The 17,639-nt window shown below is 47.4% G+C and overlaps 1 protein-coding gene and 1 long non-coding RNA gene across 2 annotated transcripts in view; one reads left to right on the forward strand and one right to left on the reverse strand.

Annotated features, from left to right (window-relative positions):
- LOC122927935 (angiotensin-converting enzyme 2-like) overlaps nt 1-2,598 on the forward strand; it is a 75,670-nt gene extending 73,072 nt beyond the window's left edge. Inside the window, exon 18 of the mRNA XM_044280281.1 lies at nt 1,194-2,598. Within this exon, the coding sequence (XP_044136216.1) occupies nt 1,194-1,368 (175 nt within the window). The 3' untranslated portion in view covers nt 1,369-2,598. The remainder of the gene's footprint in view (nt 1-1,193) is intronic.
- LOC122927936 overlaps nt 1-17,639 on the reverse strand; it is a 248,526-nt gene that overhangs the window by 160,379 nt on the left and 70,508 nt on the right. The window lies entirely within an intron of this gene.

Below are 17,639 nucleotides of genomic sequence, written 5' to 3' on the forward strand. Positions count from 1 at the left end.
CCCTCAATTGCCATTTTATTTAGCATTCTGTCTTAAGAATGCTACTATTTTCCGTTATAACCATGTTATAATGGAAAATAATAAAATCACCCGAACAGCGAACCCTCTCAACACTACTCGAGAGACTTTGCGAAGCAATAAGTTCGGCTCATCGGAGCCAATACATTCTAATACTGTACGGAGCTCCTGCTCCGTACAGTATTGGAACAAAGTTTTATGCTAATCGACTTTGGATGTTTCATCCGAAGTTGATTCGCTCATCCCTAACTACTACCCATATACAGCCTTGTATGTTCCATGATATGCTCCTGCTACTATTGCGGCCAGCCGGCCACATGCCACTATATCTGTACCGTGCCTTTCCATATCCACACTGCACAGCTGCTGCTCCCGATTTAAAGGGAGACTTTTTTGTAGGCTTGTTCACAACTAGCCACTTTTTCTTCTGACAATCAACTTATGAGTGTCATAGGAGCAGGCATTCCGACCCTGTCAACGCATAATTTTTGAATGCTTTGGTCCCCCAAGCCATTTTTCATTTATCCTATAACACCGTATGTGTTTAAACATCATCTGCCCCTGATAAAGGACAATTTTTTGCAACTTGGAATATGAAAAAGCATGTGCTGGCTCGGTGTGTTTTTAAATGCCATCAAACGTGCTTCCACTGCCACAAGGTTGCTGCTGCTGTGTGGCTCCGGCACTGACTTCCATGACGACAGAGCGACACACATCAACTGACAGATGCGCCCCAGCCTAAGGATAATACAATCGGCTGCATCCGTTATGAGCAGATCCGGTTGTATTATCTTTAAAATAGCACAGACGGATCCGGAATGACACACAATGCAAGTCAATGATGCCAGATCCATTTTGCTCTGCATCCCATGACGGATCCGGTATGGGAACGCAACCAAACGGAACGGAATGCATTTTGGAGCATTCCTACTGTTCAGTTCAGTTTTGTCCCCCTTGACAATGAATGGGGGCAAAACGGAAGCATTTTTCTCCTATATTGAGACCCTCTGCCAGATCTCAATACTGGAAAAGTTAAAAGCAAGTGTGAAAGAACCCTAACACAATGAGATTATTCCACCAGTTGTGGATTGCATATTACATAATGTACTGTTTTAGGCATATACTCTATATTGATACATGCTTCGTAATACTGAAACCTCTGTATTTCTTGAAAGGAAAAGAAAGGCGGATAGAGAAAAAGCGATCCAGTCTGAAGATCATGGAGTTTCTGAGGTTTTGGTTGAAACCAAAGCTGAAACTGATGACCATCTTCCAGTAGCAGCATACGATAGTGCTGGGGAACAGAATAAAGCCTATAAAGATACAGATGACCCTCAAACAGCATTCTAAGACATTTAGATGCTTGGAGACACTGAACCTTTCTATCACCCTCATCTTTACCTGTAAATAACCAGCCATAATGGATACCTATTGGATAGAGGAACCACTGGCAGAATGTTGAAGAAAATGTCTTAAAGGGGTTATCCCATGATTAATTTAAAAAATAAAATTGTACATTATATACCGTAGTTCATGACAATTTCTTTCTAGCAAAGCCAAAACCAGCACTGTACCTCATATGTGAGCAGAGATCTCCCCATTCATTGTTCCAGTTGCTCTGCTTCATTAATATCAAACTGGCAGCTCAGGGATGTGCCCTTTCTGCTGCATCTCAGGGGTTTTTCCTTTCTGCTGCAGTTCTCTCCCTATGTTAGCTCAGGAGGCAGTTGACGTATGAAACTGAGCATGTGTGACCCCCTCACTGAGGTGGACAGGGAAATCAGAAAAACAACAAACAGCAGGTGGCGCTACACAGATACATTTTATTGAATAACTCCGTGGCTATGCTAAATGTTTAATTACATGCAATTACAAACGTGTTCAGATTCAGGTGATGGTTTGAAAACTGCCTTTTTTTTTTTCATGGCACAACCCCTTTACCAGAGGTTTGAGAGCTTGAATCTTAATCAGAGAGTTGATAAGATCCACGGAACGTCCTTTAATGATGACTTCCGTGTATGTGCGCGGATATATTATTCCTTATGTTGTATGCACAGTTTATCAATTTATATGGTTCATTATTTCCTTGTAAATATAATGATGAAAACCTGAGCACACGTTTTTGTCCCACATTTAACATATATGTTGGGGGGGATAATGCAGAAGAGTAGTACACTTTTCTTTCCTGCAAAAAGTATATCCAGTAAAAACGTATATGTTAAATGGATATTCTTTTATTTATTTTTTTGCTATGGACAGGGGTGCACCTGGCCTTTCTGCTGCCTGAGGAGAAAACTGAAATGGTGCCCCTCCCTTCCCAATGCCAATTTCTTAACCTAGCTTCTTCCCATAATCTGCCCCTCTCTACCTGGTGCTGCCTGAGGCGATTGCCTCACCTGGCCTCATTGGTGGTGCACCCCTGACTATGGAACCCTACGGTGAAGGATGCCACTGTCTGGCATCTGTCTGAGCATCCATTTAACATGTGTAGCGTGTGTATACGTTAAACGTGGGACAAAAACCTGATGTGAACACAGTCTTAATTACAAATGTAATGTTCACATTAGTTGTATCCATGAATTAAAATAAAACCAGTAGTTCACTTATTTTGTATGTTTTTATTTTATTTTTATGATAAAGTTTCTTTATGTTGTTCAAGCTTTGTATGCTAAAAAGATATATGAATTTCAGTACAAAGCAGAGCAAAAATCTGCAGCTCTGGCACAAAAAATCCGGGTTGAGTGAATGGTGATCCTCTGATAAGGTATCTGTTGATTCCTTAGCCCGACCTACATTAGGTGAGAATTGGCTGCGCTGTGTTTGTAAAAACAGGCCTAGGAGGCCGATTAAGGCTATAGTAGGGTTGCCACCTTTTCTTGAAGCCAAACCCGAACACTTTAGCACCTCGCGGCAATTTTTGGGTAAAGTATGTACCATAACTATCAGGAAGGCGGGCGGCAGATCATGACCCATCATCTGGCTTCCTGCTTTCCCGTGAAGACGGCGTTCAAGTGAAAGAACACTAGCTTTAGAGGCAACCTAGCTTCCTGACCAAACAAGAAGAGGGGCGACGAGTCATGATTTCAATCCGCTTCATGATTGGCTAGGAAGCCGGATTCACTTTTTTGTAGGCAGCGTACCTTCCTGATCAGTCAGGAGGCCGGGATGCGAGTCATGACATACTGCCCAGCTTGCTGATTGGTTAGGAAGCCAGGCTGCCTAGCAACAAGTGAAGCAGGCTTCCTAGCCAATCAGGAAGCCAGGAGGCGGATGATAACCCACCTCCCGGCTCCTGATTGGAAAGGAAGTCGGCTGTATGCTCCTTTGGCGCTGCCAGTCAGAGGGACATCTCCCTCCGACCGGAAGTTACAATATCGGGGAAGGTATCGGAGCATTTGGGCGAGTACACACACCCTCCTCCAGCTGATTCCGGTTCGGCCGCGTCACTTCTGGGTATAGCATTCTGCCAGGTTTAGGAATCTGGCAGAACACCGGGCTGAGCTGATCACCACTCGCCTCCGCTCACCGCCAGCTCACACTCCTGTTATAATATGGTATCAGGTCCTTCCACCTACCATGTTTACTACTAAACATAAAGTGCCAGTGAAGGGGGGAGATGTTGTGACACTGGTGCCAGGGATTGGTTGGCATTGTTCATTATTAAAAAAGAACATGGTGCCAACCTAACCTGTGTGTTCTCCCTCCATGAGCTGCCCTTCAGTGCCCACCTCAGGGTGCAGGGGCAAACCACCACTATGTAGTCACCAGGCACACAGCACAAACTTATAGCATTTCCTCGCTCCGGAAGATTTTTTGTCAAGTTTCCTACAGCAGCAGCAGTGCACATCCTGTAATGTCCCGCCACACGGGCAGCCTGTATGCATTCATGGCAGTGGCGTAGTACACACGACACATGGCAGGGGATACACACCTGGTGCCAGGGCCGTCTTTAATATTGATTGGACCCTGGGCAAGAATTTACTTGGGCTCCCTGGATCCAGCCTTCACACACCCTAGCATGCAATCACGCCCTCCACCACAACACACAGTGAATGTGTCCGCATCCGAGCAGCCAAAACGGCGGCTCGGATGCGGACCCAAACAACGTCCGTGTGCATGAGACCTAAGCACATGCAGTCTCAGGAGTGGTCCACACCCCTGCCTTGCAGCCTCACAGGAGTACAGGACCAGTATCTGCACACGTATGTATGGCATAATTGGGATGAACATCACACATGACATGACACAGGTCTTTACCAGGCTGCAGGCCAGCAGACACATTATTATTGCCACATGTGTCACATGCCACTACTGACTGTACAGCCATTCAGAGTTCAGACAGTTCACAATTCCGCTTCCTTCAGAAAAGCGAGCCTGCCGTGCACTCCAGCGACTTACAGATAGAGGCATTGCTATGGCTGGTGTCACCATTTTCTCAGGGGGGCCCTCATGGTGTGGTGTGGACTGGTCATTTTTACTAAGGAATATAGTTTAACCATTTATGTGCAAAAAAGAATCAGACTCTTCATCTATGTGCAGATATCTGATTGGAGCTGACTTAGTGACTTCTTATTTTCTCTTTTGCACATAAATGGTTAAATAATATTCCTTAGTAAAAATGACCCCACACCACACCATGAAGGCCCCCCTGAGCAATGATTAGTAAATGTGGCCCGCTGGGTGGCCCCAGGCCACAGTTCAGCAGACAGAGAGAACCCAACCCCTTATGTCTCCCGTCTCTATAATAATCCCCCACTAATGGGGTTATTTAAATTACTAGTGTATTATTAAAGAGGCGAGAGACATAAAGGAATCTCTGTCTGTCTGCTGAACTGTGGCCTGGGGCTACCACCGGCCACATTTACTAATCTTTGCTCAGGGGGGCCCTCATGGTGTGGTGTGGACTGGTCATTTTTACTAAGGAATATAGTTTAACCGTTTATGTGCAAAAGAGAAAAAAAAGGTCACTAAGTCAGCTCCAATCAGATATCTGCACATAGACCAAGAGTCTTGGTCTATGTGCAGATATCTGATTGGAGCTGACTTCTTATTTTCTCTTTTGCACATAAATGGTTAAACTATATTCCTTAGTGAAAATGAACAGTCTAGTCCACACCATGAGGGCCCCCCTGAGCAAAGATTAGTAAATGTGGCCGGTGGTGGCCCCAACCCCCAGGCCACAGTTCAGCAGCAGACAGAGAGAACCCAACCCAACCCCTTATGTCTCCTGGGGCCGTCTGTCTCTATAATAATCCCCCACTAATTTATGAACGGACCTGGGGTTAATTATTAATTCGGTGACCTGACCGGTCTAAATTTCTAATATAAAATAAAGCTTTTTGCTTTACCTACCGAGTCCTCCCCTCCTGGCGCGGCAGTGGCAGGTCTGGTCTGGCTGTGTAAGGTAAGGTGAGTGAGTCACTGGTGGTCTGGTCACATGAGGCCGTGACTCACCACCCAATCCCTTTAGCTCTGGACCGGAGGCGGAGACTTACAACTGCGCTGCTTAGTTGGCAAGCACGTCGGCGCCCCGCCGTCACGTGGTAAAAGGGGGTGTGTGACGGCGGGGCGCCAACGTGCTTGCCAACTAAGCAGCTCAGTTGTAAGTTTTTCTGAAGACTGCTGCGCTGCTGCCTGCTGCATAAAATTAGTGAATGGATGTGAGTCGCGAGTTGGGACTCGGGAAACAGAGCTCCCTTGGGCCCCCAGGAGCAACTGGGCCCGGGGCAGCTGCCCCTTTTGCCCTGCGGCAAAGACGGCCCTGCCTGGTGCTATGACAGTCCGGCCATGCTGAGAAGCTTCCTGCTGCCATCTCCACGACTGCTCTCCCCGCTGTGCAGTTCAGCAGGGCAGAGCCATGTGTGAGGAGGAGAGGAAGGGCGGGAGTGGGATTTGGGGAGAGCACACAGGACCTGATGACAAGTGTTCAGCCTGTGCTTCACCGCGATGTCAGCCGAGGCTAGCAAGTCTGCAGTTTGAAATGAATCCTGTGCCCGGGTCTGAAAAAGGCTTGTACCCGGGCACAGAATTACAAACCCGGACTGTCCAGGTCATTCCCGTACGGGTGGTAACCCGAGCTTTAAGGCATTTAAGGAATTTATGTATTATTATTTAACAATAGTTGCCCATTAGACAGCTTTCATGCAACTTTTCAAGGACCATGGGGAGAGGGCACATTTTGCAGCCTTTGCCTTGGGCAATGAGATAAGAATGGGCTCATATAGTGTGGTGGTGTGTACTGTCACGTAGAGTATTGAGCCAGAATGCTGATTATTAAGGGCTAGGTGAAGGAAATAAAAGGCAGAGTTTGGTGCTAGTAGGGCTATGTCTAGGGGTAGACCATGTGAGGTGACAGGGTACTCTGCTCTGAGTGTGTAAGTGCAGCAGATCTGACCAGTGAGCTATAGACAGAGACAGAGCCCAAGTGGCATGGTGCAGCATGGTACAGTGGACCACCATAAGTCAATCGGTGGGTCAGGGTAAAGGTAAGAGGATCTGGAGTCACTAAGGTGTACTGCATAGATAGGCCTAAATGTTATCATTGGGACAGGAGCCAATGAATGATGAGAGAGAGAGTCTGTTACAGTTTTGGAGTCGTTGCTGGAAGCACCAGCCCAGAGTTGATCAGTAGATGGTAAGACTGGGACCTAGTAAGAGGCCTGTTCATAACAGTCTGGTGCAGTGAATGTACTGGTGGAGTTGAAAGGAACAGGATCAAGTCAAACAGGTTCTCAGGAGATTTGCTAAGTGATAAAGAGAGGATAGATCTTTCATAGGAGGACGTGGACAGAGTGTGCTTCTGGTTCCGTGCGTCCGCTCCGCAAAAGATAGGACATGTCCTTACTTTGGCCACAACATGCAGATCGCAGACCCATTGAACCTCCTTAACAACAGATGCTCTCTCTTTCATCTATATTGAGGCTGAGAATATTACCACTCTCCCACCTGTGTTACACTCAAGGGGTGGAAATGATATTGCCCCCTTGGGTCGGAATATGGCCAATAATGAATTCCAAGAGATGTGCCAGTTTCCACATGCGTATTGGTTCTCACATAAAGGCTCAGTGTCCCAGAGTTATACACATATATCTCAACAATCTTTCCCAGCAACTCGGTTTTGTGGAGCTCATCCTCGTTGCAGTGTGGCTATGGTAAAAAGTGGGCAGGCTGGTGGTTTTCCAGCCCAGTTCCTCAGTTGCCCTGCTACAGATCTCATTAGTAGTGTTGATCGTGAATATTCTAAACGGGAATATTCTAATCCCGAATTTTTATCGCGAATATTGGCACTTCGAGAATTTGCAAATATCTAGAATATAGTGCTATATCTTCGTAATCATGAATATTCTAGATTTTTTTTAATCAGTACCCATGATCCCTCACTGCTTCATGCTTGCGGGCCAATGAGAAGGTGGCAATAGCTTTGACTTTAGGAGTAGTGTTGATTGCGAATTTTCGTATCGTGAATTTTCCAATTGCCGATTTTCGCAATCAAGAAAATAATGACTGGAGATCTCGAATTCGCGAATGTATGATGAATATTCGCCAAAATATTCACAAAATATTGTGTATTTGAATATTGCCCCTGACGCTCATCACTGCTCATTAGTTGGGTTTGCTTTGGGCACTTGGGAGCTGTTTTCCTGCAAAATAAAATCACTTTTTTTCTGGACATGAAATAAAGATACAAAGGTCATTTACTAACCAGAAATACGCCCATATTAGGACCTTTGTGCCGCAATCTGTGACTTTTCCCTGCTCACAAAGAAAAAAAAAGAGGGGTTAGTCAGCACATCCCAATGCGCAGGTGCACGTTGCTATGGCTGAAAACCCAACATAGAACAAAACATACAATGCAACAACACTCTGCAAACCAAATTGTCACCACCAGACATCTGAGAAGCTCTGACAGACGTCTAGAACCTCCTCCTTGAGGTTCCTTTGTTTTGCTTTCATTTTCTCATCTCGTTAGCCTCTCTCAGCTGTCATGTAGTTGCACTGATTGCATCCCTTTAAATCCTTTTCCCATAGTGCATTACTTTGCGGTTTATACAACTTCCTGGAGTGTGTGCATGTTGTTCATACTTCTGAGTCTTCTACAAGATAAGTTTTGTTCATTTATCTGTGTCTTTCTGTTTGCTGGATCCCAGGTGACCCTGACTCCCTCCGTATCTAGAGTAGGGAGCCGGTGGTCGTGTCCCCTCACTATTATAGGGTGTTCAGGTGTTATACAGTCGAGGTACGAGGATATGCGATCATCTACCATTGGTATTTTCGCATAGGCTGAGCAGTCAGGGAGAGAGCCAGGTCTGATGCAGGGCTCTCCCTTTTTGTTCCTTAGTTTTGGATCCAGTCAGTCGTATATTCATTTTGTGTTTTCTAGTTTCCTGCACACCTTCCGTGACATTATAAACCGCCAAAACCGTCTCAAGCATGGATCCGGTTTCACTTTTGACTGAACACATGCAGGGTCTTTCATTGGAGGTAGCAGATCTCCGTAAGACTCTTTCTCAGTTTCAAGTGACCGGTTCAGCTTGCGTTCATGGAGCTTGTTCTGAGCCTAAGATCTCGCTCCCGGATACGTTCTCCGGGGGTAGTGAGAATTTTGTGCGTTTTAGAGAGGCTTGCAAACTCCATTTTCGCCTTCTTCCCCATTCCTCTGGTGATGAGGAACGGAGGGTGGGGATCATCATATCGCTGCACAGGGATAACGCTCAGTCCTGGGCCTTTTCGCTGCCCGTGGGGGCACGGCCCCTCCGTTCAGTGGATGAATTCTTTTTAGCCCTGGGTCAGATATATGATGATCCGGATCGTGTTGCTCTTGCTGAGTCTAGACTACGTCTTTTATGTCAGGGTAAACAATCCGCAGAGATATACTGTTCAGAATTTCGGAGATGGGCAGCTGATACTGGTTGGAATGATGCTGCACTCCGAAGTCAATTTTGCCATGGTCTTTCAGAGGGATTGAAAGATGCATTTGCCTTTCATGAGAGGCCTACCTCCTTGGACTCTGCCATGTCTCGGGCCGTTCGTATTGACAGGCGTCTTAGAGAGAGAGGAGAGATCACTCCTTCCTGTCATACTCAATCCCAGGACAGTGCGGCGGTCTCATTCTGTGCACAGGGGTCTCAGTCGCTGTCAACCCCTTCTGAGCAGGAGCCCATGCAGCTGGGTTTGATTGCCTCTAACAATAGAAGATTCAGCCCTCATGGGAAGGTTTGTTTCTGTTGTGGAGGTATAAATCATTTGGCAAATGTTTGTACCTCTAGGAGATTCAGGCAGTTTTTTGAGAGTAATAAAGAAACAAAAAGGGAAAAATCCTTTGAAAATGTTCCATCTGTTACCATTGGCAAGGTTGATGCGGAAATTGAAGGTTTTCCGTTTGCTTGTAGTTCCCATTTTGTCCTACCTGCCAGGGTGGCGCTAGAGAGCAAGAACATTTTTTGTGAGATTTTTGTAGATAGTGGAGCAGCTGTCAATCTCATTGATAATCAATTTGCCATAACTCATGGTTTACAGGTATGCACTTTGGGAAAGGATATACCTGTTTTTGCTATTGATTCCGCTCCACTTTCTCAGAAATCATTAAAGGGCATAGTTCACAATATCCGTTTGATTGTGAGTGATGCTCATGTTGAGGATGTGTCATGTTTCGTCCTTAGCGGGTTGCCTACTCCTCTAGTGTTGGGGCTACCCTGGCTCACTAAACATAACCCCACCATTGATTGGCAAGCGAGGCAAATCAATGGTTGGAGTGACTTTTGCAGAGAGAATTGCCTCACGACATCTGTTTCTGAGGTTTCTACTAAGACTGTACCATCTTTTCTCTCTGAATTTTCGGATGTCTTCTCTGAGAGTGGTGTTCAGGACTTGCCCCCGCACAGGGTGTACGATTGCCCTATTAATCTCATCCCAGGCGCCAAGCTGCCTAAATCTTGTTTATACAATCTCTCCCAACCTGAAAGGGTCGCTATGCGTGCTTATATCTCTGAGAAAGGGACACATACGACCCTCGAAGTCACCTGTTGCCGCTGGTTTTTTCTTTGTTAAGAAAAAAGATGGTTCTTTAAGACCATGTCTGGATTTCAGGGAGCTGAGCAGTATCACAATTCGTGACCCTTATCCGCTTCCTTTGATCCCGGACCTGTTTAACCAGATTGTTGGGGCTAAAGTTTTTTCCAAGTTGGATCTAAGAGGGGCATACAACCTGCCTTCAATACCTTCAATACCCCTGAGGGCCATTTTGAGAATTTGGTTATGCCTTTTGGTTTGATGAATGCTCCAGCCGTCTTTCAGCATTTTGTGAACAGCATTTTTTATCATTTAATGGGGAAATTTGTATTAGTGTATCTGGATGACATTTAGATTTTTTCTCCTGATTTCAAAACTCATAGGGAACACTTACGTCAGGTCTTGCTCATCCTGCGGGAGAATAAATTGGAGAAATGTGTGTTTGCGGTTCCAGAAATTCAATTTCTGGGGTTTCTTCTCTCCGCTTCTGGTTTTCGCATGGACCCCGAGAAAGTCCGAGCTGTGCTTGAGTGGGAGCTTCCTGAGAATCAGAAGGAGCTGATGCGTTTTTTGGGCTTTGTCAATTATTACAGGAAGTTTATTTTGAATTATTCCTCTGTTGTTAAACCACTCACTGATATGACTAGAAAGGGGGTAGATTTTTCCTCCTGGTCGGTAGAGGAGCGTAAGGCCTTTTTCTAATATCAAGGAGAGTTTTGCTTCCACTCCCATCTTGGTACAACCTGATATTTCTCTACCCTTTATAGTTGAGGTTGATGCTTCTGAGGTGGGTGTGGGTGCGGTCTTGTCTCAGGGTCCCTCTCCTGCCATATGGCGACCGGGTGCCTTTTTCTCGAGAAAACTCTCCTCCGCAGAGAGAAATTACGATGTGGGAGATAGGGAGTTGTTGGCCATCAAATTGGCTTTTGAGGAATGGCGCCTTTGGCTAGAGGGAGCCAGACACCCTATTACCGTGTTTACTGACCATAAGAATCTGGCCTACTTGGAGTCAGCCAAGCGTCTGAACCCGAGACAGGCCAGATGGTCTTTGCTCTTTTCCAGGTTTAATTTTGTTGTCACGTTCCGCCCTGGGGTTAAGAATGTGAAGGCGGATGCCCTGTCACGTTGTTTTCCGGGAGGTGGGAGATTTGAAGACCCGGGTCCCATTTTGGCTTAAGGTGTGGTGGTCTCTGCTCTTTATCCTGAATTAGAGGCAGAGGTTCAGGTAGCCCAGTCAGAGGCTCCTGATCTTTGTCCTCCTGGGAGGTTGTTTGTGCCTCTCGCTTTAAGACACAAGATTTTTAAGGAACACCACGATACTGTCCTTGCTGGGCACCCGGGGGCAAGAGCCACAGTGGATCTCATCGCTCGGAGATTCTGGTGGCCGGCGCTTCGTAAGTCGGTTGAGGGTTTTGTGGCAGCCTGCGAGACCTGCGCTCGTGCCAAAGTCCCTCATTCACGGCCATCAGGTCCTCTCCTTCCCTTACCCATTCCTTCCCGTCCTTGGACACATCTGTCCATGGATTTCATTACAGACCTGCCTCGTTCCTCGGGGAAGACTGTGATTCTGGTGGTGGTGGACCGTTTTAGCAAAATGGTGCATTTCATCCCTTTTCCTGGCTTGCCCAATGCTAAGACGCTGGCGCAGGCATTTATTGATCACATTGTCAAATTGCATGGTATTCCTTCAGACATAGTCTCTGATATGGGCACGCAGTTTGTTTCCAGATTCTGGAAGGCTTTCTGTTCTCGCTTGGGGGTTCGGTTGTCATTCTCTTCTGCTTTCCACCCGCAGTCGAATGGCCAGACGGAGCGCGTCAATCAGAATCTGGAGACATATCTGCGCTGTTTTGCGGCGGAGAATCAGGAGGATTGGTGTTCTTTTTTGTCTCTTGCTGAGTTTGCTTTAAATAACCGTCGTCAGGAGTCCTCTGATAAGTCACCATTTTTTGGTGCATATGGGTTTCATCCGCAGTTTGGGACATTCTCGGGAGAGGGGTCTTCTGGTTTACCTGATGAGGACAGATTCTCCTCGTCGTTGTCATCTATTTGGCAAAAGATTCAGGATAATCTAAAGAGCATGAGTGAGAGATATAAGCGTGTGGCGGATAAGAGACGTGTGCCTGGTCATGACCTGAATGTTGGTGATCTGGTGTGGTTGTCTACTAAGAATATCAAATTGAAGGTTCCCTCCTGGAAGTTGGGTCCTAAGTTTATTGGGCCTTACAAAATCTTGTCCGTCATCAATCCTGTTGCCTACCGTCTTGATCTTCCTCAGACTTGGAAGATCCATAATGTTTTTCATAAGTGGCTTATTTGCTGCCCTTCTTGACACCAGGCATCTTCCAAAAGTCTTCGCCTCACTGTGCATGTAGATGCGCTCACACCTGCCTGCTGCCATTCCTGAGCAAGCTCTGCACTGGTGGCACTCCGATCCCGCATCTGAATCCTCTTTAGGAGACGATCCTGGCGCTTGCTGGACTTTCTTGGATGCCCTGAAGCCTTCTTAACAAGAATTGAACCTCTTTCTTTGAAGTTCTTGATGATCCTATAAATTGTTGATTGAGGTGCAATCTTAGTAGCCACAATATCCTTGCCTGTGAAGCCATTTTTATGCAACGCAATGATGGCTGCACGCGTTTCTTTGCAGGTCACCATGGTTAACAATGGAAGAACAATGATTTCAAGCATTACTCTCCTTTTAACAGGTCAAGTCTGCCATTTTAACCCAATCAGCCTGACATAATGATCTCCAGCCTTGTGCTCATCATCAACATTCTCACCTGAGTTAACAAGACGATTACTGAAATGATCTCAGCAGGTCCTTTAATGACAGCAATGAAATGCAGTGGAAAGTTTTTTTTGGGATTAAGTTAATTTTCATGGCAAAGAAGGACTATGCGATTCATCTGATCACTCTTCATAACATTCTGGAGTATATGCAAATTGCTATTATAAAAACTTAAGCAGACACTTTTCCAATTTCCAATATTTATGTAATTCTCAAAACTTTTGGCCACAACTGTACTTGAGACTTTACAAAGCAAGAATCTGCACTATCAATGGCGCGGCCAGCGGGGTGAACGCCCCCAGTCAGTCCGGCCGGTCTGTGACACGGCCGGTGCAGCATTCAGTGGGGGGAGGCACTCTCTGAAAAGCCGTGCAGCGGCTTGCTGGGCCGCAGCCTTAGTCTCTGGGGGGGGGCACTCTGGCGCGAATTCTTCCCGCCCTTCTCCCCCTCCCACAGTCACCTGCTGAGCCACCGGTCTTGAGACTTCCTTAACCCTTCATGGCCACCCACTATTCTTAGGCCGGCACCTGATTATCTGGGGCTCTTCCCCTAAGTACACTGTGCATGACTGGTGGATTTACCCCTTCCTGCCTCTTGTCATTGGAAATGCGCGTCCATACAGGTCCCCCTCCTCAGCCGCAGGGCCACCTGGTCTGTGTGGTCCCACACTGGGCCCGTGTCCTATCTCGGGTAAGGGGGACCTCACATAGTTCCCAATCTGCCCTCAGGGGCCGTTTGGTTGATGATTCTCCACATGCGCAATCCAGTGAAGGACCACTGCAGGATCCCGATCCGTCCTCCGGGGTCGTTTTAGTTGATGATTCTCCACCTGCACAATCCAGTGACGGACCGCTGCAGGATCCCAATCCGTCCTCCGGGGCCGTTTGGTTGATGATTCTCCACCTGCACAATCCAGTGTAGGACCACTGCAGGATCCCAATCCGTCCTCCGGGGCCGTTTGGTTGATAATTCTCCACATGCTCTGTACAGCGGAGAACCTCTGGAATTCCCAGACCACTGCAGGATCTCAATCCGTCCTCCGGGGCCATTTGGTTGATGATTCTCCACTTGCGCAATCCAGTGAAGGACCACTGCAGGATCCCAATCTGTCCTCTGGGGTCGTTTGGTTGATAATTCTCCACCTTCGTACGTCACGTTGGAGGACAGCTGAGGTATTCCAAATCCACCCTCCGGGTCGTTTGGTTGATAAACTCTTCACCTGCGCAATCCAGTGAAGGATCTCCGCAGGATTCCCAATCTGTCCTCCGGGGCCGTTTGGTTGATTATTCCCCACCTGCGCCATACAGTGGAGAACCTCTGGATTTCCCAATCCACCCTCCTGGGTCGTTTGGTTGATAATTCCCCACCTGCGCCATAGAGTGGAGAACCTCTGGATTTCCCAATCCACCCTCTGGGGTCGTTTGGTTGATGATTCTTAGCCACCACAATTTTATACAGGACCTCTGTTCCCATTCCACCCCCTGGGTGGTTTGGTTGCTAAGCCCCCACCCGCGCAGTCCGCATCTGCCAGGGGCGAGATTCTGAGGGGCAGACCTGCGTGCTAGTGGACCACAGCAGGTCATCTTCTCCTCAAACATCTCCATACCCCCTCCCTTCCTCCCCAGGTCACGCTCAGGCGCCCCTATGTCACAGGAGCGGGTCCGTCCGAGGGAGGGGGGGAGGGGAGGGGAATCACTGATTCAGATCCTGACATGAATCCGAAGCAATCTCCTAAGATTGCGTCTTCGGTGGCCAGCAGCACTTGTCGTAGGCTTTACCCCCTTCCTTGGCGGAGTAATTGCACTACTTGGGATACAGTACTGACCTTATACATTGTCCCCGGTCATAGGTGGACTAAGTACAATAACACTGATTTCAGCGCCAGACGTATACATTCCCCCTTCTGTAGGTGGTGGAATTGCATCTCCACTGGGTTCAGTACCTGCCGTATTCATTAGCCCCTTCTACAGGTGGCAGGATGACATTATTACTGGTTACAAGGTGTGCTGTATGCATTACCCCCTTACCATAGTTCTCGCCATAGTTCTCGCCGTGGGCATTAACCCTCCTTCTTAGGTGGGGTATTTTCCCTACCACTGGCTTAAGTACTCCGTACGCATTACACCTTCCATAGGTAGGGTAATTGCAACACCATTGGATACGGTCCGACTGTCGCGCTATCCTCCCATAGCCGGAGTGTTACACATCACAGTGCTTCCTGCCTGCCTTACTCCCTTTCGCAAGTGTTCCACTAGCGGGGGAATAACTGAATATCTTCAGATATGGCAATTCAACAGTCGGCAATTCAACAGTCGGTACTCTACAGTGTCAGGTACTCTTACTATAGTGCTATATGAGTGCCGCCAGTGGTACGGTGGCTATTCTCATTGTGTTCTTTTGGTGCTGGTTTTGGCCATGATTATAACTCCTCTATCTTCTCAGGGGGTTTACTAGCATCACTTGTGTACTAGAGACTCCCATCTCCATGGGTCTTTATTGTCCCGGTCGGTCAGGATATTGTCCGCATCAGTAGTAGTGCGTACACCATTGTACATATATTGTGAGTACGTTCCAGCAAGTCAAGTGCTTCACTGACTGTATTCTCTATCCACCACTCCTCCTTCTCTGGGGAAGTGGTTATGCTGGCGCTCTGGTAGCAGCTACAGCGTGTTCTCCTCCACAGGTTCAGCCTTTCGCTAATGCTCGAGTTCGTGGTCGCTGCAGTGGGACAACCCCTCAGGTAGGGGCCCTACCCTGGCGCCAGCTTGGCAGTTGCTCCTGTTCAGCGCCGTTCCAGGTAGAGTTTTTTTAACGTTGCTCTACTTAAACTGGGGCATTAGGGTACGTGGCTTCTACGGATAGTCTCAGGCCTCCCTCTCAGTTTTTTGCGCTGACGGGGCGAGCACTGGCTATAACTGTGGGAGCGGTATTGCATACCACTACATACTTGGGGTCTGTCTGTTCAGTTTTTTTCGTCAGGTGATGGACTCTTCTACACCTGAAATCCTTGGCTACTTCTGTATAGCGCCAGTCTCTACGGGAAATGGGCTTGGACCTAGCCTATTCTTCCCCTGTCCCTTTCCTCCTCTGGATCATGATTCATAGACACCCTGCATGCCTTGGTAGTTCCTATGTTACTACCTTCCCTCATCTGCATCTGCACGGGGTATTCTTTTAGTGGCCTTCCATTCCAGGCACGCTCCGATCCCGACTGGTGGGCTGTGGCCCCCTCCACATCCCTCCTTCTATGGGGATGCCTTCCATTGGTCTGGGTGTGCTAACAGTATCTACACGAAAGCTCCCCACCTTCTCTCTTGAGCAGGAGTCCTGGAAACATACGACATGGATGCCCTGACATCTCCTTGGCGGGAGTTCTCCCTTCTTGCGTGTTTCTTCTCTCCTACCCAGGGTTCTACGGAGGATCAGATGGAGGGAATTCCGACAAATCTTAGTCGCTCCGGATTGGCCCCGTCGCGCGTGGTACGCTGATGTCGTTCTCCTTCTGGAGATGTCCCTTGTCACTGCCACTCACAGACGACCTTCTTTTAGGTTCCAGTCTTACATCAGCAGTTAGGGTCTTGGTTGACGGCGTGGCTTCCCTTGGTGCCCATGGTAACCTTCCTTCAAGGAGTGGCACATATGGTTCCTTCGTACCGTCCTTTACCGCCTTAGGATCTGAATATAGTTCTCTCAGCGTTCCAGTCTTCTCCCTTTGAGCCCTTGGGGAGATATCTCTCCGGCTCCTGTCCTAGAAGGTAGTTTTTTCTTTTTTTCTTGTGGCTCTCACACCAGGCTGGAGGGGGTATAGCTGCCAGGGGAGGAGCTAACAGCTTTTGCTAGTGTCAACGCCTCCTAGAGGACATTGCTATACCCACGGTTACTGTGTCCCCCAATGAAGAGCGAGAAAGAGATTTTACTGGTAAGTTATACAAAAATCTCCTTTTCTGGACCGCAATTGCGGACAAGAATAGGACATGTTCTATTTTTTTCAGGAACGGAATTGCGGATCCCCAAAAAACGGATGCGGATCCCGGAAATGCAGATTCGCATCCGTTCCCCATTGAAAGTGAATGGGTCTGCAAATTGCGGAACGAATGCGGAATTGCGGAACGAATGCGGACCCAAATTACGGACGTGTGAATGGACCCTTAGACTGCAGGACAGAACATGTTACTGTACACTGAGCTCACTTCACATGGCTCTCTGATGATTCCCCAGCAGGGGGAGGGGCCTCACAGACACTGCAGGCTGCCAGACTGATGAGTCATACTCTTCGCATGAACTAGCACGCAAGGACTGAGTTCTCAGCGTGATGTCATTAGGAGGTGTGGCCGGCCTTCACTCAAACTGCCTAAACCCGCCCAGCCTTAGCAGCAGAAAACCAGGAAGTGAACAGTATAGCTGACTGCAGGTGAGGATGAAAGAGCAAGATGGGAATACCCCTTTAAATATAATATAATAGAAGTATCTCACCTACCAAACCGGAGATGGAGAAGGCGCACACCCGCCTGTAAACAATCAACCTAAATATATATAAAAGTATGGGGGGGCACTCAATATCAGGCTATATGGACCGCTAAAAATCTTTAATTTATAATATAAATATAGATACAGCCAGGTCCATAAATATTGGGACATATGCAAACTGTTGTAATTCCTACACCGTTCACCTGATTTGGATGCAAATACCCTCAAATTAAAGCTGACAGTCTGCAGTTAAAGCACATCTTGTTTGTTTCATTTCAAATCCATTGTGGTGGTGTATAGAGCCAAAAAATTTAGAATTGTGTTGATGTCCCAATATTTACCGACCTGACTGTAT

Source organism: Bufo gargarizans, chromosome 2 (assembly GCF_014858855.1).
Source record: "Bufo gargarizans isolate SCDJY-AF-19 chromosome 2, ASM1485885v1, whole genome shotgun sequence".
Taxonomy (NCBI): domain Eukaryota; kingdom Metazoa; phylum Chordata; class Amphibia; order Anura; family Bufonidae; genus Bufo; species Bufo gargarizans.